General features: G+C 36.5%; 1 protein-coding gene across 2 annotated transcripts; it reads left to right on the plus strand.

The window, feature by feature from the left end:
* Positions 1–1,902: 1,902 nt before the first annotated feature.
* Positions 1,903–13,817, plus strand: slc2a3b (solute carrier family 2 member 3b). 2 transcript variants are annotated; one of them, XM_077209800.1, is made up of 12 exons: positions 1,903–1,963; positions 3,112–3,254; positions 7,347–7,448; positions 7,539–7,699; positions 7,799–8,039; positions 9,314–9,476; positions 9,638–9,825; positions 10,405–10,509; positions 10,704–10,805; positions 10,991–11,044; positions 11,164–11,364; positions 11,455–13,817. In XM_077209800.1, the coding sequence occupies exons 2-12, from the start codon at positions 3,231–3,233 to the stop codon at positions 11,710–11,712; spliced, it is 1,599 nt and encodes a 532-aa protein (XP_077065915.1). In that variant the 5' UTR covers positions 1,903–1,963; positions 3,112–3,230; the 3' UTR covers positions 11,713–13,817. The 2 variants fall into 2 exon arrangements, with proteins under 2 accessions (XP_077065915.1, XP_077065914.1); XM_077209799.1 differs by lacking the exon at positions 1,903–1,963 and adding an exon at positions 2,190–2,341.
* The last annotated feature ends 238 nt before the right edge of the window (positions 13,818–14,055 follow it).

Below are 14,055 nucleotides of genomic sequence, written 5' to 3' on the forward strand. Positions count from 1 at the left end.
TTCTTTCCATATGGTGATGTAAATCTCCTTCTGTCTAGTGTTAACACGCATCAGCACACACAACGGCTGAAACCACAGTGCGGTCCCCCCATGACAACCGTCTGGATTGAGCTGAGTAGGGGACATCTCTAGGGTCTTCAAGTGGGCACCTTACGTCCTCAGTGTTTCGTCGACTAGCCCACGACACCTCAAGAGGGCTCGACAGTGACTCTGGCTTCCCAGAGTCACCCCCCTCCGTCCCCCACTCAACTCAGCCCAGCTTACTGACCTCTACATCCATCCGGCTGCTGAGACCTAACCACAATCTCACAATCTCTCCACAACCCAACCATACACGCCAACCCGTTTGACAGCCCCACTGGTGCGTTAATATGCAGTTTCAGTGGCAACGGTTCCGTATGGCATACCACCTACCGCAAAACACAAGTCTGACCAGTTGACATTTTGGTCATTTAGTGACTTTAGTAAGGTGTGGAGTTAAAGAATGTGCTATTGATGTGTTTTTGGGGTTGTTGTTTTTTTTTTTTTTATGTATATGTTTTTGTCAGATTGCACAAAGTTTAAGTTTGCAGATAGTTGATGATCAGCAAGGTGAATTCTGTTCCTTCTACATGCCTTATTGAATTAACACTCGTATTAAGATACTGGATTTAGCCATATAGAGCTCAGGCAATGATATAAAGGCTAATTCAGTTTGAACAGACAGGATGAGGTTAAGTGAAATACGTGATTAAGAAGCTAAGCGGTTCTATAATATAAACCGTTTTCACAGCTTTATTTATACGGCTCTGTTTAATCCTGCAGTTTGAAGTCATCGTGCTCTTGGCTTTTAAAACACCAGATGGCGGTAAAATAGCATGAATTGGTACTTCCTGTGACGGCAACCATTACTAAGACTTGTGAAAATGTAGCAATTGCAGTGACAACAATTGCACAGAGTACCTAGAAATTCCTCTATTTCTATATCTTTTTAATATCTGATGCAAACCATGAGGGCAAAAGGACACACTGGAAGTGTATAATCAAGGTGAACTTAAGTTTATTTGTTCACAATGCAGTGGATTTTGAAATAATCTTGCTCTCCCGAAATAGAATATCAATAAAATGAAATGAAAAATAACGTTTTTGTGCTAATTTTCAGAACGATATTGTAGATAGTGGTGTGTGTAAAGTTGTGTATGTCTATTTATACTGAAAAAGATGATAAAATATTTAGACTACATATGGGAAACTTGACTTTTCTGCCCTTATTGTTTGCTACTGTAGGTTTTGATTTCAATTTACATAAGCAGCTACAGATTTCTTCACTTTAGTTTAATGCTAATATCCTGTAAATAAAAATACACATTTGAATGCGTTATCTACATATTTTCATTCATCTGTCCATGTTCCTTTCATGTCAGCGAAAGATTGGAAGGCTCGTGGAGAATTTGTCTTGAAGAATTCAGTGTACTTCATACTAAAAGAAACCACAGCGGCATGATCTCAGTTCTCAAAATGTTTCCTGCAAGTTCCTGTTTGTCTGTCTCAACACTGTCAACTATAGTCTAGCTGTCTGTGTGTGTGTGTGTGTGTGTGCGAGCGCGCGCGTGTGCACCATTTTTAGGCTATGCATTATTACCGTAAAAATTAGACTTTAAAGTCATTTCCCATTGTATTTAATTCGTAATGCCCATAACTAAGACAATTTCACTGAACAAATGAAAGCTGCCTACCCTGAGCGTAGGCAACGAAAAATGTGTTGTCACTAGATCACACACGTGAAGTGCCAGCAACCCCGCAAATTGGCCAATCTCGGAAGAGAGGACTACTTGTTTACAAACAAAAAAGACGTAATTTTCTCACAGAAGCACTCACATGACAACAATAACGTTATTATTGTCAGACAGCAGGTTTTGTTCTGGGATGTTGCGCGAGAGAAACAGAGGCGCGATTCACATCCAGTCTACTGTGGCGATAATGCGTGAGTAACCAAATAAGGACATTAAATAGAGAAGGGTCTTAAAACATCTATTAGCCGCCCATTTAGATAGAGTTATTAGACATCATAGGCAAGTTTCGATTGAGCTCATGCTGTCTAGGTAGGTTGCTCTAGTTTTTGAGATACGGACAGGATTTCCTATGAAAGGATGTTACGTTAGTGACTTGAAATTAATTTCTCGTTTAATCCTGTGACTCAAATATTACAGAAACAGGGGGTGCATGGCTGTGTGACGAAAAAAAAGCAACGTTACGTGCTGGTGCTCATGTAGTCTCACTCACCATAAAACCCACGAGCTCGAGAGCGTTTATCACACACCAGCAAATACCTGATCGACGCACGAGCTCTGCAAACATAAACGTAAATATTATTATTTTACATATCATTACATAGAAATATAACATACTATAAGTAGCATTGGAATGATCTTTCATTACAATATTGACTAAAATATTGCTTCATAACTATCTACACGTTATTTAAAATGTTAAAAACGTTTAATTGTTGCCTTAAATCTTTATTTAAATAACCTTGAAGTGAAGTTTATACCTTTTTGTTCACTTACAAATGTATTACTGATGAAGAAAATTGAAAGTTGAAAGGACAGAAATTGCTGTGACAAGTTAAAGGGAATGAAATAAGGATGTTGTTTTTACAATTATGGAAACAAGTTTTATTAACATAATTATAAAATAAAATATAAGAATGTGTTTGTATGAAATATATGTGTAAATGCAGCTATAACATAATGTGCATAACACGCAGATCAAATGTCTTTAATCAAGGAACTGCATGAAGCTGTTTTAAACTAAAGCAAGATAGATTTTTTTCACTGGTAGAACGTTAAAATGTCAGAGTACAGGAATGTGACTGAAACTGAGTTAACCCATAAAACCACATTTGAGGGAGACGATCTTGAGCTGACAGAGATGCCTCTGATATTTGACTTCCACATTTACTTAGCAATTTACATTGCACAATACTGATGCTTAACTGTCATCTCAACTCAGCAGACATCCGTTGTAGGAAATCAACTTTTTTTGTGCTGGTTCTTTATGAAAACATAAAAGCTTTCATTCCTTCACATTACTGAAAACAATTCTTTGTATTCTTTTTTTCCCCCACACTAGAGACTTTTCCAAATACGGATTTGTGTTTACCCATATAAGTTTGGTTTTGCTGTAAGAACAGGAAGTACAGACGACCTCTGTCTCAATTGTAATAACTGTCTTTCGCTCCAAAGGACAGAATGGAGAAGATGAAAGACAGTAAGGTAGAGTCTTTTTTTCTTTCATTGTCATTATGTACAGAACAAGTTGGGATGATTAGTTTTCTTCTTTATGATTAATAAGAAAAGGCTTTAATATCTCAATAACCCTTATGAAATCTACCTTTTTTAACCAGTTTTTATTACATCCCTTGAGAAAAAGAAGTGTACTTAATTGTTTTGCACTTAACTTCAAATCTTAAAAGTAAAAAAAAAAAAACTTGCAGATAACATTAATTAACCACATGGCCACTTAACTGTACTTAAAGAGATAACACTTTCAGAACACTTTATTTTACAGTGCCCTTGTTACACGTTACATGTAGTTACTATAGTAATAACTATAAATTATGCATAATTACATGCAACTAAGTCTAAACCAAACTTAATCCTAACCCTAAGTGCAATTAATTAATATTACTCAGTACTTATAGACTGTAACAATTAGGACAACTTAAAATAAAGTGTAACCTACTGTTTCTTAACACACTTTACTATATTTAATAATTATGTTTAAATAATCTTTTGTCATGCTTTAAAAAAGTACATTTATTATTTTAGTTTACAAAGCAGCACACTTTAACCGTATTTCAAAGACAATATGGTACTTATGACAGGTACTTATCCCTCTTAAGTGGGTCAGAAAAGCCCTCTTAAGTTCTGTTTATTGCATGTGATATAATACATTTTCATCTAATTGCATCTATGCAATATTGAAGTATATTCTTATTTACTTAAATATTCTTTTTTTAAATATGCTTTAAGTGTACTTCATTTTCACAAGAGTTTACATGCAGAAAATATGGTCTTTTATGTAAAATTAACATTATCTGCTTATTTTATGGCAATTTTGTAGCTTCTTGTTTAGGCTATTATTTTTCATAATGTTCCATAGTTTGTAGTATAGATAGATGCCTCAATTCTGACCATGGTAATGGGGAGCCACCCATGTGGTTACTTTGGTGTTACTACATATTCACAGACACAGTAAACTGTGCTTACCATGCAATGTAGTAAATGTTCGGGGGATGCCAATGGGCATCTGGGTTTGAAATATTGTAATGTGTTATTATTTTAGATATACTGTAGCTTGTTTTAATTGCCAGTAGCCTTTGATTTATATACTTATTTTGTAATGTTTGTGTGTCACTAATGTGTTGCACTGTCAGGTTTAACTATAGGTATTCTTTGATATGTCTCTTCAGGCTATTAGTCATATTTATTCAGGTGACAACTCAAATCAATTAAACACTATGTAGTGGGACATTTTTTGGCCAGCTTTGTCTTTGGAGGCTGTTTGGACCAAATCCAAACTGACTCTGATCCTAGTTCTAATTAAGGGAATCATCCTGGAATGTATGAGTCAATCTCGGATTTATTTCTTAGTTGGAATAACCGATAGGATTGCAGCATTGGAATTAAGAAACGGAGATGTGCAAAGCAGAACGACAAGGAGAAATGTTCAGAGCAGGGTTTAGATGGCATGTTCAAACTTGAGCATAATATGAACAACATTCTGACTGGTTCATACTTGTTTTAGAATGGACAGACAGAATGGAAATTCCAATCCGAGTGTGCAATTTTGCATCTGCTGGAGGTTAATACAAATCTTTTAAGTGAGTCACTGAATGTGTTGATTTAATAAATAAGTGTGTTCATGGTGGGATGTGGGGGTGCAAATGTGATCTGGTCTATCCTGATCAATATGAAAGGTGATGGATCGCCCTTTATCAGCAAAACCCGTTATGAACTTTGAATTTGTACAGATGGCTCTGGCTCCTTACAGATCACATGACGGCACCCATATCCTTGTTCGCTCCTCCAGGAGTCTGCCGCTGTTTGTGTGTGTGCATGTTTGGGTCTGTTTAAGTCTGTATAATAACATCAGCCTGCAGAAGTTCCTGTGCGTGGGTTTTTTGTATTTTGCCAAATATGGCATGCAGTATTGAGAAAGTTAATCACTCCACTATGATTACCATTTACTTCATGAAAAACATCATTACAAATTACTTAGTAATAGTTACTAATTTTAAGTTACTCTAAAATGCCCTACAAACCTATAAAAATACAAATGTCACCCCATACACCCTATAGAACAGGCCGTCAGATTATTGTTCGTTCTGACCCATTATTTCCTGCTGTACAGAAGTAACGCAGCACACAATTAGCTTAGGTCGCTGTTTCTACTTTTAATTTGACACAAGAGGTAGGAACAGACATCAACTATAGAGAAGCTATAGAGTTTGAGAACCACGATTTGGGGAAAAATGACACATAGGGACAAATTCCAGTTATTATGTCAACTGATTTATGCAACTTTGTTGTTCCACTTTCATACTTGGAAATTACTGAAATTACTATTGTGTAATATATGGTTATCAGGATTTGTGTGAATTCAGAATTGAATTGAGAATGATTTTTAGATTCCTTCCTCTTGAATTGAGGTAGCAAACAGGATGCAGAATCACATTATGAATTGGACTGTAATAAAGTATGATTAAAATAAACAGAAATTCATGGAATTTCATAGCTGCAATTTGTAACTAGGCTTTGACAAAGTCCTTTTTTAAGTTTTGATAAAAGTTTAAAAAGCATGAATGTTTATAGACAAACAGGATATTGAAGTAGGCTAGTGTGTGACTGTTGAGTGACACGAGAGTGTGACTTAAAAATAAAGGCAAAAAGTGAGAAAGACTCTTCTTTCTTTTTTGGTTAGGTTCAGTTACCCTTTAAAGCAGGAGTTAGGCTATTAAATAAACCCCTTTGCAAGGGACCCCCTTACAAAACTATAAAGGCAGCTATATTTTCATGTTTGAAGATACATTTGAACTGAGAAAACTTTGGCCTTGTTTCACAGACAAGGTTTAGACTAAGCCAGGAGTAGGACTAAAGTTCAATTAGGACATTTAGTAGCTTTTATAAACGTGTCCTAGAAAAAAAACTTTACTTGTGTGCATCTTGAGACAAAACGATGGCACAGAAATATTTTAAGATGTGTCAGTGCAAGTTGCTTTCAGTTAAAACTGTTCAAACGTGCATTTTAGTCTGTGTCATTAAAAAACAGAAGGAGACTGTCTAAACATTTTAATAATTTATTGATAATGTTTTCTGTCTTTTTGTTTCTCACAATCTGAGAATATTTATTTTCCAGTTGATATGGTTTCATTTAAAAGTAGATATTCAAAGCTTTATATGTATATATTTCTCATGTCTGTGAGGCAAGTATACACTGAGTTTTGGTTAGTTTTGTGACTTGACTGAGACCAAGATGGCAGAAAGTGCAATAGTTTTTATTATTTTACAAAAGAACAACGTTTTGTTGTTATTGTGAAATAAAAGTAGACCCTTTTAAGTCTGCATTATTCTATTCTCTATGACCTAAAAAATGACGGAGTATTTTAAGTTAAATGCAAGTGATTTCCGCCGGCGCCTGTATGTCATGTAGTAAGCGGCTCTCCACACAAACACTTATGCGCCCAATGATAGGGCACATTTATCTAGGTTAACATTAGAGCGAGTGGACTTGTTAAGTATCTGCTACTTACATGTTTTAAGTGTTAAGCCATATTTGATGTCGATGAATGATAGGCGAATGTTTGAACTTCCTGCTGTTTACGATCGGTCCATCACATATAGTGTGATTTCACCTCTTCCAGTGTTGGGGTTTGTAGCCTACACATATATATTGAGAATAAACAAAAGAAATATACAGCTATGGTTGTCCATACAATAAAATAATTAATCTCATGGTTTCCAATCAGTCTTTAGAAAGCAGTAATATTGTTAAATTTTGTATGTTTTAATTTTATATTTTATTTAACATATTAAATTATTATTATTTATATTATTATATTTTCTCTGAGCCCTTTTCTGAACATTGAAGAGAAACAAAACTGTCTAAGTGAAATATTATAATGTAAAAAAAAAAGAACCTGTGCTACAGAATTATTTCACAACTGAGAAAGTGCAAGAAATCAAGAAAGAAGAAATAGGACAGTTTTTGTGCACATTTTGATACTTTGTTGGGTCACAGTTACTTTTTCTCTTACTTTCATCTTTACTCATGTCACAGTATGTGTATTCCTTCTTTTTGTTCAGGGGAAGCAGGTGACATGTTACCTGGTGCTCTGCGTGTCCACGGCCGTCATCGGCTCGCTGCAGTTCGGCTTCAACACAGGAGTCATCAACGCACCCGATGAGGTAAATGTTTCATTAAATGAGCAGGATTTTAGACTTCAAAAAAACAACGCTTCATCACTTACTTCTATCTGTTTCTCTGTTGCTGATCAGAAAGTGAAGAACTTCATCAGAAACGTGACTCTTGTGCGCACTGGAGAGCCTATGGATGAATCCACACTCACAACAGTGTGGAGTGTCGCAGTTTCCATTTTCAATGCTGGTGGCATGATCGGATCTCTTAGTGTTGGCGCTCTGGTTGACAAGCTTGGGAGGTGAGAAAAGAGTGACCAAATTCAAAATCACACAATTTATTTGGACATAAAACAAATATAAAAGATCTTCCTATTTCACCTCCAAAATTCTCTTTACAGACGGAAGTCAATGCTGCTGTCTAACATCCTGGCTCTGATTGGTGGAGGCCTGATGGGTTTATCCAGCATTTTCAACTCCCATGAGTTGGTGATATTGGGCCGTCTTGTGATTGGTGTGTTCTGTGGTATGTGTACAGGACTGACACCCATGTATGTGGGTGAAATTTCTCCAACGGCACTGCGAGGGGCTTTTGGCACCCTTCACCAGCTCGGAGTGGTCATCGGCATCCTGGTTGCACAGGTTAGATTTTCCTATGGATAAATGTAAATAAGAGATTAGAGGGATCACTCAAAAATGAAGATTAAACTAACCCATAAGGGTTTGAAATGAACACCCACCAAATGCAGGTAAAAATCAACGCCAAGCCAATTTGGCGGGTTACTTATTTTGTTTACTTACATTGCTGGGGAAGCTCATGTTAGCCCAATCTCTGCAGATTTAGCGCAAATACTCAACTCGTGGGTCATCGTGATAATTACAGCATATTGCGCAGAACCTGTTACTTTAACGTACACATCCCTACACAACAAATAATGGCGTGCTTGTTCATTTGCATTGAAGCAATAGCGACGATTAAAAAGCATTTGGTTAACAGAAAAGACATTGTTATTTTCCACCATCCTACAGTTTTTTATGTTCTTTGTACTGTATTGATCTGTCCACCTAAAATACATTTTTGGTGATGAGGATGAAAGAGGTAGGGAGGAGGATATATATAAAAGATGTGACGTAGTTAATCTGGCTTATTTTTTCATTTTTTTCATTTTTTGCTAGTAGAAGTTCTGAATGGCCGGAAACTTAAAGATTTTGTAGCCTAATTGGCCGGTGAATGAAAAAGTTAATTTCAAACTCTATATGATTTTCTTTTTTTTCATGCAACTAGAATGACATGACACCAAAGCTTCCAAGCAGAAAAAAGATTCAAAAACACCATATAGTATAGTAAAATTAGTCTATACAACTTGTGTGCTAGTACAGTCCTCTGAAGTCATATGATAGCCTTGTGCAAGGGACAGGTAGAAATTGAAGACATTATTCCCGAAAAATGTTGACATCTTCTCGGCACATTCAGTAGTGATGTCAGATTTGTGAAGAACTGATTATTTTGAGTTAGATATTTTCAATGAGTTCATTCACATCACAAAACAGGTCTGAATGATTTGTTCATGATTAGTGAACGAGTCAGTGAACCGAACAAATTCAATATTGGTTCAGTTCACTGACTCATTCACTAATTTCAGTTAATAATAACAAATTACTATCCTTTTCTCATAAAATTATATTGTATGGCTTTAGAAGATATTTGGATAATTTTTATGATGGTTTTGGGTCCTCTTTGAAACTTGAAAGCTTCGGTCCTTATTCATTGTATTTTATGGAACGTTTTCAGAATTTATCCTATTATATTCTACAGAAGAAAGGAAGTCATCTGGTTTTGGAACATACTGATTATACACTTAAAAATGTAATTGCAAATAGTTATAAATGGGTCATCTTTGTGTATTTTATGGTAGATCTTAGGTCTGGAGTCATTGCTGGGATCTCAGTCTTTGTGGCCGTTGTTGCTGGCTCTGACGACGCTGCCTGCAGTGGTACAGAGTGTTATGCTGATCTTCTGCCCAGAGAGCCCTCGATACCTGCTGATCAGTCTCAACCAGGAGGATGAGGCACGCCAAGGTGAGACTGCTCAGGACTAAAATAAAGTCTTTAGAAGCATCGCATTTGGATCTAGAAAGAGATCTAGGAGACATGAGCAACACCATTTAGCACTGCCTGAGCAACTGAATTGTATTTACTCTTCCATACTGATTGTTGATCTTTCTCTCTTCTGCTCTCAGTGCTGACACATCTTCGTGGGCATTCAGATGTGGAGGATGACATTCGTGAGATGAAGGATGAGGCCATGAAGATGTCCATGGAGAAGAAGGTCTCTATTCCGGAGCTATTCCGTAACTCCACCTACAGACAGCCCATTATTATCGCCATAATCCTGCAGCTGTCCCAGCAACTGTCCGGCATCAACGCTGTGAGTCTCCACACTTCACACTTCCCCCCACCCGTTACATAAAAAGTTTAGATAATGATCTTTGATTAGCACATCTTGTTAAAGATCTTTATAGCCAGCAGTGCCTTGTTTTCCCAGGTATAAAATACATCTACAGTATAAACAAGATATATATATATACCTTGTAAATAATGTGTGGTTGTGTGTGTGTGTGTGTGTATGTATATATATATATAATGTCCATATTGATTTGAGTTGATTTGCTCATTGGCAAATTTTATTTTTCAGTCAATGGAATTTTTTTCTTGTTTTAAGCATAAACCTAAAAACATTTTGTGCTTACAACAACAAAAACTATTTGCCAATGAGAAGTAAAATAAAGTTAACATTCTCTTTAACATGTATCTTGTTTTAATAATGTTCAGATATTTATTTTACTGGAAAACAAGACAGAAATACTGATTAATGAGTGTTCGTTTACAGTGTTTGTCCCTTTGTCAATTTGTAAGAAATCCTTCCATATTTTCTCCTTGTCAACTCCCAGTTTTGACATGAACTGTTCTTAAATAATAAACAGCTACGTTTCTGTACATTTTCCAGGTAATTTATTACTCAACAGAGATCTTCAGAGGAGCGGGTATCACTGGGCCAGTTTTTGCCACCATTGGAATGGGTGCAGTGAACACCATCTTCACTGTCATCTCTGTGAGTTTACACAGCTGAGCTAATATACTCACATAAACAAATATTTGTAAAGAACTGTACTGTTGATGAACCGTTGTCAAATTCATTTCACCACCCTTGAATTTGCAATGTCATGCCCTTATATCCGTTCAAATAATTTTGTGAGGGTGTCCTGAAGAACAGGGTGTTGATGTTCCCACTGCTTTGCTCAACAGCTCTTCCTGGTGGAGAGGGCGGGGAGAAGAACACTTCATATGATCGGACTGGCTGGAATGGCTGTCTGTGTTCTACTCATGACTATTTCTCTTAAACTTGTGGTGAGTTTTGATATACAATATATAATTAAATATATATGATCATTAGATGCGCTTACATGATAAACTATTGATCTTTAGAAGTGAATGGGATGTATTTAACAAGGGATTAATTCAATTAAATATTAGAGAATAGAGACAAAACATTTTTATTTATTTTTAAATTCATTCTCTTTTCTGATCTATAGAAGCCTGAAGTTGTTCAGAATGGCACTGCTATCTACGAATCTGCATCGGAAGGGGTCAGTGTGTGTGATCTTACTAATGAACGCCAACTTATATTTATGTGAGATTTCATTCACTGAAGTGTATCATTGCTCTTTTTTCTCTCTCTACAAATGATTCAATTTCCGGCTAGCAGGGAATTTCACCAATCAGCATTCTGGCCATTCTGGCAGTTTTCGGATTTGTGGCAAGTTTTGAGATGGGACCAGGACCGATCCCATGGTTCATAGTGGCAGAGTTATTTTCTCAGGGTCCACGTCCGGCAGCCATTGCTGTGGCGGGATGCTGCAACTGGACCGCCAGCTTAATTGTCGGACTGTCTTTCCTACCACTATTGGTGAGAACCTTGTCACAAAATTCAGCAGTATCACATTTTTTTATGGACACTAGAGCAAAACACATTATTGTGACCTTGCTTCCTTTCTAGAAACTGTGCGGCCCATATGTGTTTATCATATTCCTCATCCTCCTCATCATGTTCTTCGTGTTTACGTACTTCCGGGTTCCCGAGACCAAAGGCCGGACGTTTGAGGACATTTCCAGTGGATTTTCCAATGCCGCAGGCTCCAATGCTGCCAACTACAAGTCTCCAGAGGGTGCCATTTCTCTGCCAGTGTCCCCGTCATCAGATAAGTTTCAGATGACTGAGCTGGCTGGACAGGAGAAAAGTGGAACAAACCTATAGAGAAACCCCATGATCCACACCAAGATTGACAGCCTAATGGACTCCTACGGCGGACGGTAGAGAACAGATGCAGCTAAATAATGGTCATTATTACTAGGAAATAGCTAGGATGGTATTGAAAGCCTTTTTATAATTGCCAATTATAAAGCCATTATGAGATAATAAGTGTTACAAGTGGTTGAGGCTGCCTTTTGATAAATTGAATGTTTAGTCAGATATAGATTTGAGTTGCATTTTTAAGATAACTTATGTGTGAGCACTAAGCACTTGTCCATAATCATGTGGAATATTAAATTTATTACTATGACTTATATTTAAATAGTTATTTAAAGGTGCAGTGTGTGATTTTTAGCGACATCTAGCGGTTTGGCTGCGAGTTGCACTGAGGGCTCAGCCCACTGCCCACCCCTCCCTTTCGAAGAAGCTACGGTGCCTGAAACTGGACAAACATCGTCGTCTGAGACAGCAGAGAATAGCCAGAGTAAGCCAAGAGTGTGTAACATTGTCACTGTTTCTGTACCACAGTCCATTATAAACCACATCATGGATAAAGTTTACAAAGCCATAGTCAGGTGAGGATCAAGGGTCTTAATATATAATATAATAATAGTAATCAGCTGATTGTCTCACAAACGTAACCAGCACATTTCCACATAGCAAACCCTTAATACAGCGAGGGAGAAGAACTAAGTTACATGAAACAATCCCACTACATATTTTACACCACTGACAAGGGAAAAGCCACTACTCACTGTGTTTATGGCTAGCTTCTAGCTTTCTGCTGCTTCTCTTTCAAGGTAGTGACGAAATGCGCTCTGTAACGCTGTTTGTTCGCTGTCGGCTACGGTAGAAACATGACGTCACAATATGTCGACCTTCGTAGAAGGGGGTGCACGCGGTTACGTAGATATAAATGTCTCATTCTAAGGTAATAAAAACATTACGGTTTATTAAGTAAGTTCTTTATACACCACTGAACACATAGTTATGGATGTCATATTGCATTTCTGTTAATAGACACTCAAAATTTTTACACATTGCACCTTTAACACATTTCTCATATTGCCCAAAGACTTAAATCAGACAGAATTTACGCACTAATCAGACTCACTTTGGCCTTTTAACACTTGTGCTGTTGTGCTGTTATGGATACTATTCAGGTCATGAGCATTTGGTCTTTTGTGCAAATGAGTTCACATGTTCAGTGTCAAAGTTTTGATTAGTGACCTAGAGACAGAATCTAAAATTGAATTATCAATTATGGTGTTATTCATCCCTGAAGTATTTCTCATGACCGTTGTCACTAGGCCTGACTGAATGAACACTACTGACACACGATCATATGAAAGTTAATCATGACAGCCCAGCAATCACAAGAACACATTTATTGTTTAACATGGACCTATGTGCATCTCATATTTTCATAGGTGGTTAGGACTGTTTACTGTAAGTATTGCTCAACTGTGTAAATATATATACATATATTGGTTTGTTTACATTTATTACTGCATTTTATTGCACTCTGACTGCAAGGTTGAGGTTTCTGCAATTTTACCAATGTCTTTTACCAATATGTTTCAAAGTTGTTTTTTTTTGTTGTTGTTCTTTTTTTTAGGGGGGTTTATATATATTTACATATTTTATTATATTTATAGCTTATCAAATATAATTAATTTTGTTACCAAACTGTGATGTTTTCTGCATTGTTTTACCTTTGCTTCAAGCACAATGTCTTTAATACATTGAGCACACTTGGAAGCATATTTTGTGAGATTGACCAGATCATTCCCACATGATTTGATTTTACTTGCATTTGTGACTGTTTGCATCACAGGAACTCTGTACATATTTTTTGAGATAAGTCATGTGTCATAACATGCGTTCTTGTCATGAGACGTTGTATCATCCAGAAAAGTCACATATTAATAATATTTTTTTTTTATTTGTAAGTCAATCATGAGATTGACTGAGAGTTTACTGTAATCTAATAATAGCGTTTAATGTATTTTTAAGAGAGGCTATTCAAATGTTTGAGTACCCTATGTTAAAGCTTTGTTCAATATTAACTAAAATATAAATAATGAGTAAATAAATAATCAATCCTTTTCTCTCTTTTTTTTTTTAAGTAAATCATTAATCCTTTTTCCAAAACATGTTTTTGGCCCTAATCACTAAGTGACCTGCAGTAAAATCCAAGTATGGCAACCCATACATGGAATTTATTAGGAGCCGTGAGTAGGGAACACACACACAGACACAGAGCAGTGGGCAGCCAGTCATTTATGAAGGTATATTTGGTGCTAATCAACTGAATGCCTGTGACAGTGAAATTTGTAGTTGTAG

Source organism: Siphateles boraxobius, unplaced genomic scaffold, assembly GCF_051911475.1.
Source record: "Siphateles boraxobius isolate OS27281-9 unplaced genomic scaffold, OSU_SipBor_1 12, whole genome shotgun sequence".
NCBI lineage: Eukaryota > Metazoa > Chordata > Actinopteri > Cypriniformes > Leuciscidae > Siphateles > Siphateles boraxobius.